The 18,565-nt window shown below is 39.5% G+C and overlaps 2 protein-coding genes across 3 annotated transcripts; one reads left to right on the forward strand and one right to left on the reverse strand.

Annotated features, from left to right (window-relative positions):
• Positions 1–225: 225 nt before the first annotated feature.
• Positions 226–6,397, reverse strand: LOC120771425 (protein late bloomer). Of its 2 annotated transcripts, XM_040099414.1 has the most exons (6): positions 6,103–6,397; positions 5,683–5,856; positions 5,463–5,612; positions 774–971; positions 557–660; positions 226–476 (listed from the first exon to the last, which is right to left on the reverse strand). In XM_040099414.1, the coding sequence occupies exons 1-5, from the start codon at positions 6,160–6,162 to the stop codon at positions 589–591; spliced, it is 654 nt and encodes a 217-aa protein (XP_039955348.1). In that variant the 5' UTR covers positions 6,163–6,397; the 3' UTR covers positions 226–476; positions 557–588. The 2 variants fall into 2 exon arrangements, with proteins under 2 accessions (XP_039955348.1, XP_039955347.1); XM_040099413.1 differs by lacking the exon at positions 226–476 and having other exon boundaries at positions 505–660.
• Positions 6,398–13,114: 6,717 nt separating this feature from the next.
• LOC120770610 (protein late bloomer-like) lies at positions 13,115–17,886 on the forward strand. The gene is made up of 5 exons (XM_040098212.1): positions 13,115–13,181; positions 15,748–15,915; positions 15,985–16,143; positions 16,218–16,412; positions 17,830–17,886. Exons 1-5 carry the CDS (start codon positions 13,122–13,124, stop codon positions 17,884–17,886), a joined length of 639 nt encoding a protein of 212 aa, XP_039954146.1. The 5' UTR covers positions 13,115–13,121.
• The last annotated feature ends 679 nt before the right edge of the window (positions 17,887–18,565 follow it).

Below are 18,565 nucleotides of genomic sequence, written 5' to 3' on the forward strand. Positions count from 1 at the left end.
CGAGGTCACAGACCCACGGCGCTGTGTTTATTGCGCAATCGGCAGTTCCTGTTAACGCTGAGCAATTATTTGCATACTTTTAGGCGTTAATTTACACATAACTTGAGGTTAAATAATAAAATTTTATTTTCGTTAAATAAAAAAACAGGTATAACAACAGTATTAAGCGATTATATGTGTTCGATAAGTATTCGATAATCGATTAGTGTTATTTAAAATAATGAGTTCACAAAACAAATTTGAAAAAATTTTATTCAAATAGAAGCTGCTGAGTACTAAAAATTAATTATTTGCACTCAACACAGTATTAACATATGTTTTTCTAATGTTGCTGTTTTTGTTGTTGTTGTAGCGGCAGAAAATATTGCTGAAGTAATTTCCAGGAATGGTCCTTGGCCGAATAATAATCCGTGACCGTTCTAGTGGTTTAGACCCGACTGAGGTGGATAAGGTTTTTGTAATGCCTAATACTTTGGCTTCAATTGTATATAAAATTACATAAAATAAATATTTTATTATTATTATTCTTTAAAATAAAGCTGCTAATTTAAAATACTATGAAATTTATGCAGTTTAAGTAATAATCTACTAGTAATAGCGCCTTCTTTCCACGTTTTTGAAATTGATGCCCAGAATGCATGCGACAATTATGGTAACACCCTGTAAAAAAAAAAGAAATATATGAGAATAATTTCATGAAGTATTAAATTCCGCTAGTTAGAATCAATAACGTCTGTGCAATAACATTAAATTTTGTAGCACTTCATACTCACCTCCACGCCCACCAACGTCCAATCGCTGATTATTTCAATACGTGATCCGTTAGCAAAGGCTTGAGTTAACTTCCCTACGCAACCAGCTGTGTAGAGATCATTTGGAATGGATGTCTTGCGGTTGAGATAACAGCTCGTAGGTATGGATAGACCACTGTCGATGTAATCGTTGGGTCCATTTTTGCCACAACACTCGTACTGAAAAATATTTACATTCTATGTATTAAAAAATATGGTATAAAAGTTTATTTTGAACTTTTTTGCTACCGAGGTGAGAAATCTGGACTAGTTCCGATTCGTAGTTGCGTTAACTTGCCTGTCGTGGTAATATCAGGAAATTTTTAGGTTATGAAAAACTTGATTCGCGTGAATATTTGTTATATTGATTGAATTTATGACTGGACTGATCTCACTGAATCATAAAATTCGAGCTGAAGGTAGAGGTCACGCAACTTTCCCCCAGACGTATTCTAAAGAAAACAAATAGTGTGTGCAAGGCTGCACAGGCCTCTGGTCACAGGCAAGACTTACTCAGTACTAGCTATTTAAAGATGAGACGAGATCTATTCTGCCAGTGCAGAAGAAAGAGCTATGTCACTTCTGCGTGAGCATTTCCAAGAGACAATTCGGGAAGATCAGTGCCAACTTGATGTCAAACACCAGCCATCTCGCTCGGATTGGATCGTAGCAAGACAGCTGTTTACTGCGGACTCGATCAAGTAGGCTATAGCTTCGTTCGCTAAATACTAGTCTCCGAGGGTCTTCCAGTGTTTCTGCAACTGTGAGAGCAATTTTTACTGCCCTACCTTGTTCGGTTGATGAGAAATATATTCTGGTGTATATCACAGAATCATGGTGGACTGTAAAGTTGATCTTCATACCCAATGTAGGAAGAAAGGACTGATCACTGGCGAAATCCTTTAGGCCAATTAGTCTAACATCCTTCTTACTAAAGAGTACGGAAAAGATCGTTGATTATGAAATAATGTCGAAGGTGCTGAAAATTGCATCCTACTTGCGAATTAGCTTGCTTGCTTACAGAGCAGGTAGTTCAACCAATACTGCTCTGTACCAGCTAGCCATGGAAATCCAAAGTTCGATGGAAGGAGGAGAGGTGATGCAAACATTTCCTAGACATCGATGGTGCTTTTGATAACAAGTCTCACTTGATAAGATCACTGGGGAAAAGGAATGTGACAACACCGGTACGCAGATGGATAGAGGCCGTATTGTACACCAGCTGAGACCACAGTAGGGTATATCAGCATTGGTATCGGCAGTACAACAGGCTGCTCACAGAGTGGAGTGCTATCATCCCTATAATGAAGCATATACGTGACGACCTACATGAACTGTTAACTAATAATGGGATCCGCTGTCAAGGATATGCGGTTGATATTATTATTTTAGCTATGGGAAAATTCGGGAACACTCTCTGTGACATCGTACAAAGAAGATTAGGTCATTCTAAGCTTAAGAAGCACTTATTTAACATGGGCCAAGCCCGTTGTTCAAACTGCCGGTTATGCGACATGAAGCTGGAAACTGCAGAACACCTGCTGATTGACTGCACTGTAGTCTCCAGACGCAGGATAAAGGCTCTTGGATCACATCGCCTCAACATCGCTTAGGAGTACATTGAAATTCATCAATTTGCTGGAGCTGTGTGAGTTGTTGTGAAGTAGAGGGGAGCACAATAGGCCTTAGAACGCAGTGCAAACCTCATTTATTAGCTATTCTATCTATCGTCTAAGATCCCTAGGGCATATAGTAGCTGTCATACAAACAAAAAGATTGAACTTAAGTTCTTGCAAGGAAAACTTGAATCGGTGAAGGTTATTACAGCTTTGGCCGAAGCCGAATTTAACATTTTTTTTTTGTTTTTTTCTTATTATTTGCTGATGTTTCTACCGTAAAATACCGTTACATGTATTTTCAAACCACTGGTTTCTAGAATTTTATAGACAGAACTTATTACACAATCGGGTATTCTTAATTGGTATTCGGGATGGACCCGATAGTAAACATGGTCAAAAGTTTCGGTCTCAATAACCAAAATCTATTCGAGGAATGATTTGTGGTGTTACAAGAATAACAACATGTAAATTTTCGCAATTTTTCTGTTGTTATTGTATTTTAAATAACGGAACTAAATATTACTCATTGTTAATTAGTCATTGAATTATCACCATTTTTTATATTTTGAGCAGGAGGAACAGACGGACACGATAACATTAATTCGTCTGTCTATTAGAAGTTTCCTGATATTAAAATACATATATGTTTACATGTGTACACATTTCGATTGCTGTATACTTTTTTGTTGTTATTGCGACAAAAAACTATTCCTGAAATAATTTTGAAGAATGCTGTCGAATTTACAGTCTTTGGTTGGATAAAAATCCGGGCACGTTTCGGTTACGTGGCTTCGACTGTCGTCAATACGGTTTGTTTTTACTATAGGCTAGGCTAGGTTAGATGGCAGATCGATGATCACACGTGGTATATGTAGTCTTTTGTGAAGCCATATACAACGTCCGGTGTGTTTAACGTGGGAACCTGCTGACGACAGCCTAACTCCACGGTACTCAAAAGTACACGGATCAAATCAATGCGTTGATCAGCGCCCTGAAAATGCCAGGCATTTCCAGTACCAATTGGCAGTGTGGAATGGACACACTAACCACCTTGGTGGGGTTCGAGGCCCATCTAAAACCTCTGCCGTACTTTGGGTCCGGCTGAAGCCATATACAACTGTCAATTGTGTTTTACGTGGGATCCTGCTTATGTAAAGCTTAACTCCACGGTGCTCAAAAGCACAACGGATCAATACAATGCGTCGATCAGCGCCCTGAAAATTGGGTAAGGATTTTCAGTACCAATTGGCAGTGCGGTAAGGACACACTAACCACCTTGGTAGGGCTCGAGGCTCATCTAAAACCTCTGCCGTACTTTGGGTCCGGCACCCGGTTGCAATGCAACTCCACATTCGACTGACAATTCAGTTCTTCCCGCGATTTGGGTTTTAACCACAGCCACCACGAATCTCCACAAAGGGCCAAACCCAATGAGCAGACTGGAGCGAACTCCAGGGGCTACTGCTCCCCGTGGTACCAGGTTAAAGTCTTTGGTATTGACCTTGTAGCCGAAAATACGACCAGTTGAGCCTCCATACAGCCCTGGACTGGTGGCCAGGATTTTAGTCGCCTCTTACGACAGGCATGCCTTACCGCGGGTATATTCGGTTTCCCCTCGAACCCGGAGGGGTCCCCCCGTACCCGCAGGGGGATGAAGCCATATACAATAAAACTCCTGTGTTCGGACTAACAGATTGGCAAAACGCATAGTAGCCAATACAAATTTGCAAAGGCGCTTAATTTTAACTCCCGCCAGACAGTTAAGAAGGAAGTGTTGAGTTGTTTCCACTTCATTTTCTTCCAAACAACTTCTGCAAACGGCGTCTGCATGGACGCCAATAGGACAATAGGCTTTAAAACCCCACAACTAGGGAGAGGCTAGCTTTACTGAAGGCAAAGAAATCGGTAGATCTCCTGCGATCATTCTTGGGCCACAAGGCTTTTGCGACTGCGCCAGGAGTAGAGCACAAGAGGATACTGGAGCACCGACCCGCTCCCGTTCTACCGATAGCGGTTCTAGGGTGCCTTTCATTGCTAGCTCAACAGCTTTACAATTTCCAGCGATTCCGCTATGTCCCAGCCCCCATACCAGTTTTATCACAAAGGCACTCGATGCTATTGATAACGAGGTTAGGCACTCCTCGACCATCCCAGAACACATTGTAAATGCGTTCAAGGCTAGCATCGCCGCTCTGTTATCTGAGTGAATGATCACTTCTCTGATGGAGGCCGCACGCCGGAGCAGTAGATCTACTGCTACCTTGATGGCTGCAACCTTGCAGTCTTGGAAGACACTGCAATAGTCAGGAAGTCTGAAACTGGAGCTTATAGAGAGTTCCCAACAGTAAACCCCTCCATCAAGCTTCATTCCAAGCTTTGACCCATCCGTAAAGAAGCTCACTGCCCCTCTCCTCCAACGGCTTCTTCCCACCCATAGCCCTCTCGTCGGTATATGGGCTGGAAAGGAGCCGCCAGTTTTCGGTTTGGCGACTCCATGATCTAGATGATCCGGTATGTAGTCAAAGTTCGTGAGTAGAACCGATTGTTCAGATACGCATTCTTCTAATAACACAGATTCTCTGAGTCTAATAGGCACTTTCTCGGCCATACACCTTTCGGCAATATGTTCAAAATGGCATTAAGTGACATGGTTGGAGTGGACCTTAGTGCACCACACATGCTGATGAGCCCTCCACCACTATTGTTAATATATACTAACACAAACAACCGTTATGTGAACAGAACTGTAACCTCAAATTTTTGAAATAACTGTATACAATTCAACGCCTGTGTGGTAAAACGAATATCAGCTGGTATAAATTATCTGGTATAAAGAAATATAGAATGATTAATGATAGATAGCGGTTATACTACCCTAAAAACGTATTTACATACTCTCTTACATCGAACTGAACTGGTTAAATTACTTGTCACTTGCATATCAAATATTTCTCGGCAGATCACAGACATAGCGAGCGCGAGCGCGAGCATAATGAATGTGTGAATCGAACAATCCTACTTAAAAAAATTCCAGAATTTAGTGTCAACTTACTCTAATTTGATAATTATCCATGGCGTCATCGCTCATCTGCCGATTCCAAGCATTCTGTATCGTCTCCTCGGCTAATTTGGAGAAGTCTATGGGTAGCGCGAAGATGACGGCGATTTGTGCGAGCAGCAGCAGCAGCAAAAAGATGGCATACTACAAAAGTGCTTGAGTTAAGTGTTTAAAAATAAATATGAATGGAAAAAGACTTGCAGCAAATACTCACAACCAAAATAGTGTGTGGCGACTCGCGTATGGCGCCACAGCAGCCCACTATGGTGGTGGCGAAGAGCAAACCGCCCAACACCACGCCCATAATACAGGGTATCTTAATGGATTCGCTGGCGTCGAATTGCACCAAGGAGTAAGCGCTGGCCGATAACATGAAAGCGCCCGCTATCTACATGTTGAGCCAGGTATTATTTTTTTGTGTGTAAGTGTGTGTGTGCAAGTGCAGTAAGCAGAAAAAACAACGAAAATGTTTGTTTAGTAGGGCTATGAACTGAATTGTATATAAATAAATATTAATAATTGGAGCAAATAACTGGCCAAAGGGACACACAAATGACATATCAGAGCTTAATTGATAAACACCATGATTTATTACATACGTATGTATTACTATATGTGCCTATGTATTACTCACACAGCAGAGCACATTCATTAGAAAGGCTAAAAATTTCACTGTGGACGTTGCACAAGTCATGGCGCTGTATTTTTATTGTTAAATTTTTGTTGACAGCGCAAGGTACCGTTGAGACGAGTAATTAATTAGTGCAATATAGTAACAAAATAATAATAAATTTTCTGTTTTTTGAATTTATTACGCCAATTATGGCCTTCGCTCCCTTTCCACATACAAGAACACAACAAACCGATCCTCAACTATGCCTTTACGACCGCTTGGCACTGCAGTAACTAAACGACTAAACAGCATTGAAATCAAAAAAGATAATATTTCCTCCACAATTACATAAATTTCCTATAATACGGCGCATACAAACGTACATTTTTATCATTAACTTGTCAGCTGTTGTTGTTTCAGTACGTTTTCGGCGGGCTTAACTCAAATTCGCATATGAATTATCATTTGTCGCACTGATAAGACGGTGAAAATGTGCTAAGTGTTTGAGTAGCGCTCAGCGTTGTCGTTTGTGTGGAACCATATGTGTTTACACAGTGAGAAATGTGAGCGCGGCAAAGAGAGCGAAAAAATTGATGTAAAAGCAAAATACAAAAATATTAGAAGTATTTATACCACACACCTTGACAAATTTTTCGGAGTAAAGACGCCTTTGGCAATGAAAGTGCTTTCAGAAAAAAACAGAATAGACAAATTTCTGAAAGTGATGAAAATGTTAAAAGCTTTTTAAAAATTACTACACAAATTGAAGACAACTGTGGATAGTTTGGGTCTTGCGAAGCATTGAATTTTTTAACAAGACAACGATCCAAAATACGGAATATTTTTTCCCGCTCATTTGTTATTTCTCATCAGTAAAGTTTGCCATTTCATCATGGAAATATAAACTATCCAATAACGAGTCGAAATTATTAAAATTTATTACCGAACTTCGGAGTCAGTGGCCTCAACTTTAAGAGCGCTTATTCAAATTTATGGCTGTCATAATTGTCCTGTCAGATCAACAATTGACCGTCTAGTGGAAATATTTGAATCTATAGGCACAGTACAAAATGTTTCCGTGCCAGTGAGACAAAGAAGGCCATAGTGTCGAGAATATTGCTGCCGCTGGCGCATCAATTGAGGAAGACCTAAATATGTCTCTCATACGTCGTTCTCAAACGCTGGGCATCTCAGTGACGTCGCTTGTGGCGAAGTTTGCGAACAGATCTTGGCCTACATCCTTACCAGATTGACGCAAGAACTGAAGCCGCTTGACCACCAGAATCGTCGTATGTTCGCGAATTGGTCTGAGCAAAAACTTGAAATTTATCTGGATTTTCATCGAAAAACCATCTTCAGCGATAAGGCTCCTTTCGGTCTGAATGGCTTCGTCAATAAGCAAAATATGCGTTATTGGTTTGGCAGCAATCTACACATACTCCTTGAATCACATCTTTTTTTCCAAAAAAATTACGGTTTGGTGCGGTTTTTGGGGCGGCTGCGTCATTGTACTTTAATTGTACTTCTTCCGTGATGATCAAGATAGAGACGTTACTGTGAATGCGAATCTCTATCACTCAATGATAACCGAATATTTTTGGCCCGAATTGGATGGTATGTACTTGAACAATATGTAGTTCCAACAGGAACTTCAAGCCACACAGCAAATGTGATAATCGATTTATTGAAAACCATGCTTGATGAACTTCACGAAATGGCCCAGTCAATTAGACGTCTCGGTTGTGCGATTTGACGCCTTTAGACTACATATTACCTATGGAACTAGTCAAGCCTATGGACATAAAGACTTTTTTGATTTTCATATGGATTTGCCAAATAGAAGGGTCGTAGGAGTGTTCGAGAGAAAGGTTTGGCAGAAGATTTGCGGTCATTTGCACTATGACAACGGCGAATACCGCAGTATATGGAATAAAGAGTTGTACGATATATACGGCGACATTAACTGCAAATAAAGAGATAGCGGCTGTGCTGCCTAGGTCATGTTGTCATGAGATCTCTGTAGCTTTGAAAGTATTCGATTCAGTAGTCGTCGGTGGAAGCAGAGGTAGAGGAAGACCTTGTTTCGTTGCAAAGATCTGGTGGAGAAAACTTGGCTGTACTTGGTATCTCGAGAAGTAAATGGTGATATGGTGGACGATGGAGTCATGTGTAGAAGTTCACGCAAGTGCGGAAAGTTCTCTGATCGCCATTCACTTGGGCCAGAAACGATTCTTTTACATATGACTCAAGCAGCTCACGACTTCCGGTCTTTGACCAAGTATCCTCTGGGTAGCCTAAGAACATCCGTTTGATGGCGGGCTAAAGTGAGAAGGCGAAAAATCCCCTCCGCAGGGTTGTCCGCTGGGTTTGGGCCCCGCCACGTAAAAAAATCATACCAATGAAAATTAACAATCAGCCTCGGATGAGAGACCCCCCTTTTGATGACGACCATGGCAAACGAAATAAGGACTACGAATTAAGGGCATGCACCTGGAATGTCCGGTCCCTTAATTGGGAAGGTACCGCTGCCCAGCTGGTTCATGTCCTCGTGAAAATAAAGGCTGACATCACCGCCGTTCAAGAAAATCGATGGACGGGACAAGGACAGAGACGAGTAGGTCCTACTACAGTTACTACTGTGGCCTTATAAAGGAGCGCAAGTTTGGTGTGGGATTCGTGGTGGGAGAGAGACTCCGTCGCCGAGTACTATCATTCACTCCGGTGAATGAACGTCTAGCCATAATCCGCATCAAAGCGAGGTTCTTCAACATATCGCTGATTTGCGCCCACGCCCCGACGGAAGAGAAGGACGATGTGACCAAAGATGCCTTCTCTGAGCGCTTGGAGCACGCCTGTGAGAGCTGCCCCTGCCACGATGTCAAAATCGTGCTTGGCGACTTTAACGCCAGGGTGGGCAAAGAAGGTATCTTTGGCACTACGGTCGGTAAATTCAGCCTCCACGACGAAACATCATGGAAAATATGATGCTGATCGACTTCGACGGGGCCCGAAATATGGTTATCTGTAGTACTAGATTTCAGCACAAGAAAACACATCAAGCTACCTAGCTGTCTCCGGATCGAAAAGCCACCAACCAGATCGATCATGTTGTGATAGACGGAAGACACGTCTCCAGTGTTCTAGACGTGCGTACGCTCTGAAGTCCTAACATCGACTCGGACCATTATCTTGTTGCAGCCAAGATTCGTAATGCTCGAAAATTCTACGAAAACATGCGGCAGCTTACAGAAGGTTTCAAGACCGGAGCATATTCTTGTAGAAACCCCAAAGGTGATCTAGTCACCGATGCCCAGAGCATACTTAAATTATGGAGGGAACACTTCTCCAGCCTGCTGAATGCCAGTGAACGTACAACACCAGGAGAAGGCGAACCCGATTTCCCAATCGATGACGATGAGCAGACGTTCCATTGCCCGACCATGATGAAGTTCGAATAGCAATTACCCGCCTGAAGAACAAGAAAGGGGCGGGGGTCGATGGATTGCCGGCCGAGCTATTCAAACACAGCGGAGAAGAACTGATAAGGAGCATGCATGAGCTTGTTTGTAAAATATGGTCGGACGAAAGCATGCCCAACGATTGGAATTTAAGGGTGTTATGTCCAATCCATAAAAGGGGTGACTCCACAATCTGCACCAACTACCGTGGGATAAGCCTCCTCAACATCGCATATAAGGTTCTATCGAGCGTATTGTGTGAAAGATTAAAACTGATTGGACCTTATCATTGTGGCTTTAGACCTGGCAAATCAACAACCGACCAGATATTCACTATGCGCCAAATCTTGGAAAAGACCCGTGAAAGGAGAATGGACACAGACCACCTTTTCGTCGATTTCAAAGCTGCTTTCGACAGCACGAAAAGGAGCTGCCTTTATGCCGCGATGTCTGAATTTGGTATCCCCGCAAAACTAATACGGCTGTGTAAACTGACGTTGAGAGACATGAAAAGCTCCGTCAGGATTGGGAAGGACCTCTCCGAGCCGTTCGATACCGGACAAGGAAGCAATGCAAATGGGTCTGGCAGTGAACGAGGCCTAGACGAAATATCTCCTGTCATCAAACAAACAGTCGTCGCACTCGCGACTTGGCTCTCACGTCACTGTTGACAGTCATAACTTTGAAGTCGGAGATAATTTCGTCTATCTTGGAACCAGCGTAAACACCACCAACAATGTCAGCCTAGAAATCCAACGCAGGATAACTCTTGCCAACTGGTGCTACTAACGACTGAGTAGGCAATTGAGAAGCAAAGTCCTCTCTCGACGAACAAAAACCAAACTGTATAAGTCAGTCATAATTCCCGTCCTGCTATATGGTGCAAAAGCCTGGACGATGACAACAACTGATGAGTCGACGTTCCGAGTTTTCGAGAGAAAAGTTCTGCGAAAGATTTATGGTCCTTTGCGCGTTGGCCACGGCGAATATCGCATTCGATGGAACGATGAGCTGTAGGACCTGGCTTTGCTTGGAATATCCAATTGGCGCCACGTAGCGAAAAGAAGAAACGACTGGCGCGCTGTTGTTAACTCGGCTATAATCGCGTAAGCGGTGTCTACGCCAATAAAGAAGAAGAAGAAATGGTGACATTACGTCACTCTGCTCTTATCACATCAACAATGAACACAATGTAGAAGCACTTGCTTTGGAGAATATTTGAAGAATAATGATAACAATAACATAACAATGAAAGCTTTATACTGTGAAGAACTCCCGTTAGTCTCTCTGCGACTGAAGTACAGCTTTTATTGTTTATTGAGTGCTTTGGAGGTAAAAATGTAAAAAAAATTTTAGTTGTTTTTTTAACTAGCCTTTATAGTTAGTATTTTATTAGAGAACCAGAAAAGTTGATAATAATATACTATTTGCCATATACATACATATAATAGTTATAATAATATTATTATTAACGTAAAGAATTCTCAAGTCGATCTTATAGCATCTCTTCACTGGCACTCTCGCAGTTTAGTTACGGTTTAAAATGTCTTAAATACAAGTACAAGTAAAACAGAGACTCCGACAATTTTGACAAAAAATACATTGTTTTGTGACGTCATAAAAGATGAAAATGTTTAATTAATACAATAATTAATATATAACGGTTAGTTCAATACTTACACCACACATTTCACTCAAGAAAAAGGCAAAACATTTTACTTTATCCACTGTGTTAGTCATTCTATGTATATTTTAATAGTTTTTGACAGCAAAAGTTTGACAGTCCACCGATACAGTTCAACGGTACAGCTTTCTACCCAAAATATTTGTGCAAAATTATTATTTATAGAAAAAATTCAAAAAATTGAAACTCATTCGAAATTGTTACTTTCAAAGTTTACTTCTTTTTTGGTTCATAACACGCAAACCTAAAATATTATTGCGAAAGTCTAAAAACATACACCGATTTAAAAAATGCCCAAAAGATACCGATAAAATTATACTGATCATTTGAAGTTGAAAGCGATTGATGAACTGAACTTCTATTGTCCATTTTATCGAAGATATTGGTTTGCGAAATTATCGACAGTTATTTACATTATATACATAGATTTAACATGTATGCAAATATATAACATTTATGTACCTATGCATATACAGATGTATCGTATATACATATTTTTATATACAGTCCTACCAACAGGTGTATGTATAGTTCAATATTAATGGTATATGTTGACTTACTGGGGAAAATTTCGATAAGACTAATCTCTACGCACATTTCCTTCTGGATTTGGTTTTATATACATATATTGATATACTGGATGATCCAAGTAGAGGCACTTTTTTCCATAGCCTTTTTTTTTGACAGATCACTCGTGAGTCGTGTCAAGCTGGCACGTTATTTTTGTTCAGTATTGTTTGGCATTTGTAAAGAATGTGTCGTGTGCATCACTCAACTTAAGGTCAACATAACAGGCCTACTAAGCGTACTATTCGCAATATTATCACCCATCTTGGGACCCAGCACTCATTATTGGATAATATTCGACCGAAACGCCCACGTCCACGCAGTGAAGAAAATACACAGTGTAGCCGCAGTAGCTAAGAGTATACACAAAAACCGTGGAGAGTCGATTTGGCGCCGTTCCCAGCAACTCGGACTGACATATGGATCGACTTGGCATAGCGAGATCTTCAATTGAAAGCATACAAAATACAGGAGGAAGGAATGAATTTATTAAGCTGGCCACCAGCATCGTGTGATATCACTAGACTTTTCTCTATGGGAATAAGTAAGGCCTAAAGTCTATGCGGACAATCGATTCGATTTAGACCTTGGAGAAAAATATCACGCGTGTTACCAGTCGAAGTGTTCGAACGAGTCGATCTGAGACGTAGCCGCGGCCAACATTTGAAAGAGATAATCTTCAAAAAACAAATGCCAAAGAATGTTCTTTCGAATGATAATAAACATTCCCCATTAAATTTGAAGTTTCTGTGTCTTTTTTCTTTAAAAAAGTAAGAATGGATCACCCTTTACTACTATAGTGTATAATATAAATAGATGATCGCAGAGAAAATGCCGCGTGAAATATAGCTGACTCACAATTAAGGATGAACATAACATAATTTATAGGTATATTTGTCAAGATATCTTACAATATCTATGGATATATGAAAGTATGAAGTAAATAGCTAGTCTAAGAAAGTGGCGAACCGAACACACCATAACAGCTGTTCAAAGAGCGATTCTACTATATTAATAAGGTATCCGATTACTCTCTTGTATCGAATTCAACTCGTTAATTTTGGTATTGCATTTGATAATATTGTTGTTGCATTCACATGTATTTAAACAGGAGCGAAATGGCAAACCGAACGTAAGTATAGATATTAATTTTTACCGTCACTGTAGTACATAAGGTGATAAATGACATTTTGCAACACTGTCTCAAATATCTTCATTTCCATTTGTAACTAACATTTTTAAATATTCGTAAACAGCAAACGAAATTTAAAAATTTTCTGTGATTATTTGTAATTTTGAGAGAGTACGAGTATATTTCTTAATCAACCAAAATGGATTGTCTAATGATAACAATAAAGTATGTTGTGGTGTTTTTTAACTTTTTATGTGCGGTGAGTATCGGGGTTTTGAAGAAAATCATAAGGGGAGTGTGGTTTTGAAGACAAAATTTTATTGTTTTGATATTTTGTTTTGAGAATGAAAGTTGGAAATCGAAAAAAGTATGCGATGTATTTCCTCCAATTGTTTTGCCTCTTTTGTTTAGCTTTTTGTCTCAAGGGTGATCGAAAAAAAACAATAGGGTGACAATACTAAAAAATAAAATACAACCCATTGGTTGAATTCAGAGTAAAACGATTTGCTTCTTTTCACAAACAAATACAAGGGGATGCCTTGTACCTTTGAACAAAAAACTCTTTTGGAAGCACTATGTGGAGGGAAGAGTATGGAAGTCCGGCAATGCCCCAAATGTATATAGGGAGATACTCGGCACAACCTGGGTGCTGTGTGCCAGGACAGTTCTATAGAGAGTACCGGGAGCTGTAGGAACCTTCCCAACGGCGGCTCTTAAATTAGTAGTAAACCTGCCTAGAAACTTGAAAATCGGCAAAATTGCCGGAACGACGATTCGAAGTAAACTAAGAATGAGAAGATTGTCGAATAGTCATGGTACATAATTACAGGGATGGATCGAAATTGGAGCGCGGTGTTGCGGAACTATAATGTCCGGAACTAAATATAGGCAGCCTTTTAAGCTGCCGGATTACTACAATATATTCTAAGCTAATATTTTTGCTCTTGGGAAAGCCGCGGAGCTAGATTCTAATGGATCAGCGAGCAACTCCAGAGTTAACAACTATGTATACCGCCAAAAAGCAATCAAAGCCAAAACCACGATTCGCATATCGTCCAGCAGTGCCTTGGGAAGCAGCACAGCAGGGGAGAGTGTTCCTAAGAAGAAACGACTTCTCTTCCACTGTGTGTAATTCACAAAGGCATCGAAGACAATGAGATAGGGGACAAGATTGCTAATATTTCCTTATTCGTGGTAGAATATTTCAAAAAAGAATTAAGTGCAACCCAACTTGAGGAAAACCTGAGGGAAATAATTCAAATCAGTATTTAAATATATCATAATATTGCTATATTATATTGCCCCGGTGGTTGCCTTAATGATAAACTTCAATTAGGTGGTACTAGCCGTCTTCGATACGTCATTTCTCTACTTCTTGCGCTCTTTTTAAAATAATGGGTTTTTCCATAAGAGCCCTACTAAAGTTTTCAAATGAAACAAATACGATTTGGAATATCAATGAAATTCTTTATTTCTGTAAAAGTACATTCGATGCCATCATGTATGGAACCGCAGACAGGAAATGGTCTAACGTCGTCAAATCGCACAACCGAGGCGGCCAATTCACTCGGCCATTTCGTGAGTTAAAACTATCACCAAACTTGGTTTTCAATAAATCGATTGTGACATTCGCTGGGCGGCTTGTGGCGCCTGTTCCTGTTGGAACCAGTAATGTCCTGGTCTTGATCATCACGGAAGAAGTACGGACCATTGACGTCGCTGGCCCATATTTGGTGCTGCAGACCTTAAGTTCTTCGGGATGCAATGGTGACTCACGGAGTACGTGTGGATTGCTGCTTGACGCATATTTTGCTTACTGACGAAGCCATTCAGCCAGGGATGAGCATCATGGCTTAAAATGAATTTTCAATAAAAATCCGGATCGTTTTCAAGTTGTTGCTCAGTTCAATTCGCGAACATACGACGATTCTGGTGGTTAAGCTGCTTCAGTTCTTGCTTTAATTTGATCTTGTAAGGATGTAGCACAAGATCTTTTCACAAAATTCGCCACAACGACGTCACAGAGATGCCCAACGCTTGAGATCAACGTGTTAGAGACTGATTTGGGTCTTCCTAAATTGATGCGCTAGCGGCAGCAATATTCTCGATATTACGGGCACTTCGTTGTCTCACTGGTACGAGAGCATTTTGTACTGTGCCTGTGATTCAAAATTTCCCACTAGACGCTCAATATTTGATCGGACAGGACGATTATGACGACCATAGATTGAACATAGCGCTCTTAAAGTTGAGGTTACTGACTTCGAATTTCTGTAGTAAATTTTAATAATTTCGACTTGTTGTTGGATCGTATATATTTCCATGGTCAAATGGCAAACTTTACTGAAGAGAAATGTTGAAAGAGCGGGAAAAGAATGGCGTCGTTTGCTGTCCCTATCGGTCTACTTTTTTCCCTATTAAAAAACCCTTTATTTATTTGTGAAAGCAAAGTAGGAATTTGAATATCTTAAGGAAGTGATACAACAGTATACTAGTTTTGCCATAGTGGATGCCTCAAAGGATAAGTTACTAAAATATATTTTTTTGGATAGAAGAGGTAAAGCATAATCGGTGCCAGCGCTAGGCTGCATAGCAAGTGCCGCCAATCTGTTTAAACTATCGGTATTGTTTGTTCGATTCACCATCCCCGAGGGCTTGTCGCATCAAAGATAGCTAATATTAATTTCGGTGACATAATATTTAGAACCGAATTTATTTCGGAATCATTGAACATTGCATTGCATTTCCTGAACTTCATTTCTCTGTGTAATGCTGTCCTACAGTTGAACATCAACCACCGAATTTTCTAATACCTTTCTTTACAGGTGTTTGGAATTGTCATAGTAGTTTTGAGTGCATTGGTGATGAAGGAACTTGGTGCCGCCAGTAAGCCAATTTGTGTTAGTTTGATCGTCTTCGGCAGCATAATACTTTGCATCTCATTTGTTGGCTGTTGCGGTGCGCTAACCGAAAGTTTATGTTGCATATGGACGGTATGAATAACGAATCTATTTTATAGATTTTTAATAAACAATTTCAAACTTTCTTTAATAAATTTATAGTACGTCCTATGTTTGTTGGTACTTCTCGTGTGTAATGTGATAAATATAATATATATAAATAAGGCTGATAGCGCAGAGCATGCACGTCATGACGTCAATTTGGCGTGGCAGCATATGAAAGAAGGTAGCGATGTAACAATGCATATGTTCCAAAGTACGGTATGTAAAAAATAAATAAAAATCTTTTAATTTTTTTTTTGTGCTTGTAATGATTTCTAATTTCTTTTACTTAGATGGAATGCTGTGGCAAGACAAATTATAATGACTACATGACAGCAGGTATACCAATACCGATATCTTGTTATAGGGACGCCAATATGTCACCTGAAAATTTATACCAAAGGGGCTGTTTAGCGGAACTCACCGATAGTTATAGCTCTTCCTTCAAGCGAATGTATAACTTCAGTTGGGTCGTATTTGCTATTGAGGTGAGGGATTTATTATTTGATTAATTTAAATGTCTTTCAATAGTATATATATTTTTTATATGGGTCATAGAGATATTCAGTAGCAGGTAATGCGCTATAGGTTGAGCCTGTGAGAGCGCCTTGTACCTTTCTAATGTTGATAAGATTTTTTTTATTTCGATCCATTTTTGATTGTTCTCAAATTTTGTATGTTTTGTAATTGGTACATTTTGGTCTTTTTCGGCCCAGTTAATTTGTAGTACAGAATAGAAGGTAACTAATTCGAGTCTATAGAGAAATTTACAGTTGTTAATTAGTTATGTGTCAGTATAAAAATGTTAAATGTTAATGATTGTCTGATAAAATAACATTTATTAATATAACCATTTTATAACAGAAACTGGAATTTTGTTCCAATATTAGTGGTTTCTATTACCTGGTTTTTCTTTCGGCTGTAAACTTGTGAAAAGTGAGAGATTTTAATCCTTTTTATGTTTCGGGTTTTGAGAACAAAAATGAATTTTAATCATCGAAAATTACTTTACTGCTTATCAAAATATTCTCCATTAAGATCTATATACCTTTGCATGTATTTAAACTAATTGTCATAGTACTTTTGTCTCTCACACTGAGGTATCTTCAAAACATACAATTTGAATGCATCAACCGCTTCTTCAGATGTCAAAAAAGGTTAACCTCTTAGTTTATTTTTTACGAATGAGAATTAAAAAAAGTCAATCCGCACTCGATGTTTTGAGTGCTCAAAAATGCAGTTGTTTCAGTCGATGTGTGACAGCTAGCATTGGCGTGGTGAAGAGTGATCCGTCTTCGGCGGTAGGTTTTCTTCATTTTTTGAAAGACAACTGGCAAGCAAATGGTTTTATACCAATCAGCGACATATTAAGTCTTTCTAAAAAACAGGCATCCATTTGCTTGGATGTGTTTAGTGCACGAGCTCGCATAAATCCACGATTCATCACCTGTCACGATGTCACAGACGTGTTTCAGAACACCGTTATCGTATTTTGTTAACATTTCTCTGGACCCATAGACACGACCGATTTTCTGAGCAATTGACAAATTGTGTGGGATCCAAAGTGAATAAATTTTTTGTATAGTCAAATGTTCATTCAATATTGAATTTATGCTAGTACTACTAATGGCCATAGTTGTCTCAATCTCACGATCTGACGATCTTGCAATATCAGTTTGCGCACAGCATCAATAGTTTCTGCATCAAAAACTGATTTTGGACGACTTTCCCGAAATGCGTTTTGAAGTGATTTACGAATTCAATTGAAACCACCATAAAATCGATAAGCACTGGTTCTTGAAATTGAAGTAGTTCATCTATTCAATAATAGTCTAATAGCGAAATAATTTTATTGGCTATTTTTGAAGTAAAATAATATCGATAATTTCTTTGCATATATTTCAGGCCGTTTCTTTAGTGCTTGCTATAGCTTTGGGTGTTGCTTATCAGCTGGAGGACTAGCAGAGTAACCCGAAAAAGCGCAATGCCAAATCCTCAGAAAAAAATTTTATTATAATTCCTAATTTTAGCATTTTGTAATAAAAATATGTATTTTTAAGAATCTTACTTGTTTTCACTTTCTTAATACGTTTCCTTTGGGATACACTTAAATACCGAAATTCAAAATATCGACAAAATTTAAATATGCAGCTAAATCTAAATACCGACAAATAAAACACCGACAACTCAGAACACCGAAAAATCAAAATACCGAGATGTGAAAACTATTTTATCTGGTCCGCCCTTATTTCTATCGAAGCACAGAAAGAGATTTCTACGGACTAAGGGTTATGATCCTGAACTTGTTCGTGGCCGGAGGCCGAAATCCGCAGGGCCTAGAACGTACAACGCCACCTTTTCTTGATTTGTCCGTATTTCGACTGTCGGAATTCTAAATTTCGAGATTTTGATTGTCGGCATTACGTTATACACTCCTTCCCAACATGTTTTACGAGGTATGATAGATTAATTCACTTAACGGTTGTTCGTATTATCTGAAACTAGGTAGATATTAGGATAACGAGACGAGTTGAAATCAAACCTGTCCGTGCAAGTGATAAATTGGTTGAAAATTGAGACATCTTGATAAAACTGTGTACACAAGTTTCTTGGCTTGGTGTTGCAAATGGACACAGAGGAG

The sequence above is a fragment of the Bactrocera tryoni genome, chromosome 3 (genome assembly GCF_016617805.1).
Source record: "Bactrocera tryoni isolate S06 chromosome 3, CSIRO_BtryS06_freeze2, whole genome shotgun sequence".
NCBI lineage: Eukaryota > Metazoa > Arthropoda > Insecta > Diptera > Tephritidae > Bactrocera > Bactrocera tryoni.

What these genes read in the sequence shown, in the direction of transcription:
- LOC120771425 (XM_040099414.1), bottom strand. Translation starts at nt 6,162, where the DNA reads ATGACTTGTGCAACGTCCACAGTGAAATTTTTAGCCTTTCTAATGAAT. An exon ending in CGCCACACACTATTTTGGTT is followed by an intron (nt 5,613 to 5,682) that starts GTGAGTATTTGC and finishes GCACTTTTGTAG; the next exon opens with TATGCCATCTTTTTGCTGCT. An exon ending in GGACGTTGGTGGGCGTGGAG is followed by an intron (nt 661 to 773) that starts GTGAGTATGAAG and finishes TTTTTTTTACAG; the next exon opens with GGTGTTACCATAATTGTCGC.
- LOC120770610 (XM_040098212.1), top strand. Translation starts at nt 13,122, where the DNA reads ATGGATTGTCTAATGATAACAATAAAGTATGTTGTGGTGTTTTTTAAC. An exon ending in TGCATATGTTCCAAAGTACG is followed by an intron (nt 16,144 to 16,217) that starts GTATGTAAAAAA and finishes TCTTTTACTTAG; the next exon opens with ATGGAATGCTGTGGCAAGAC. An exon ending in GGGTCGTATTTGCTATTGAG is followed by an intron (nt 16,413 to 17,829) that starts GTGAGGGATTTA and finishes CATATATTTCAG; the next exon opens with GCCGTTTCTTTAGTGCTTGC.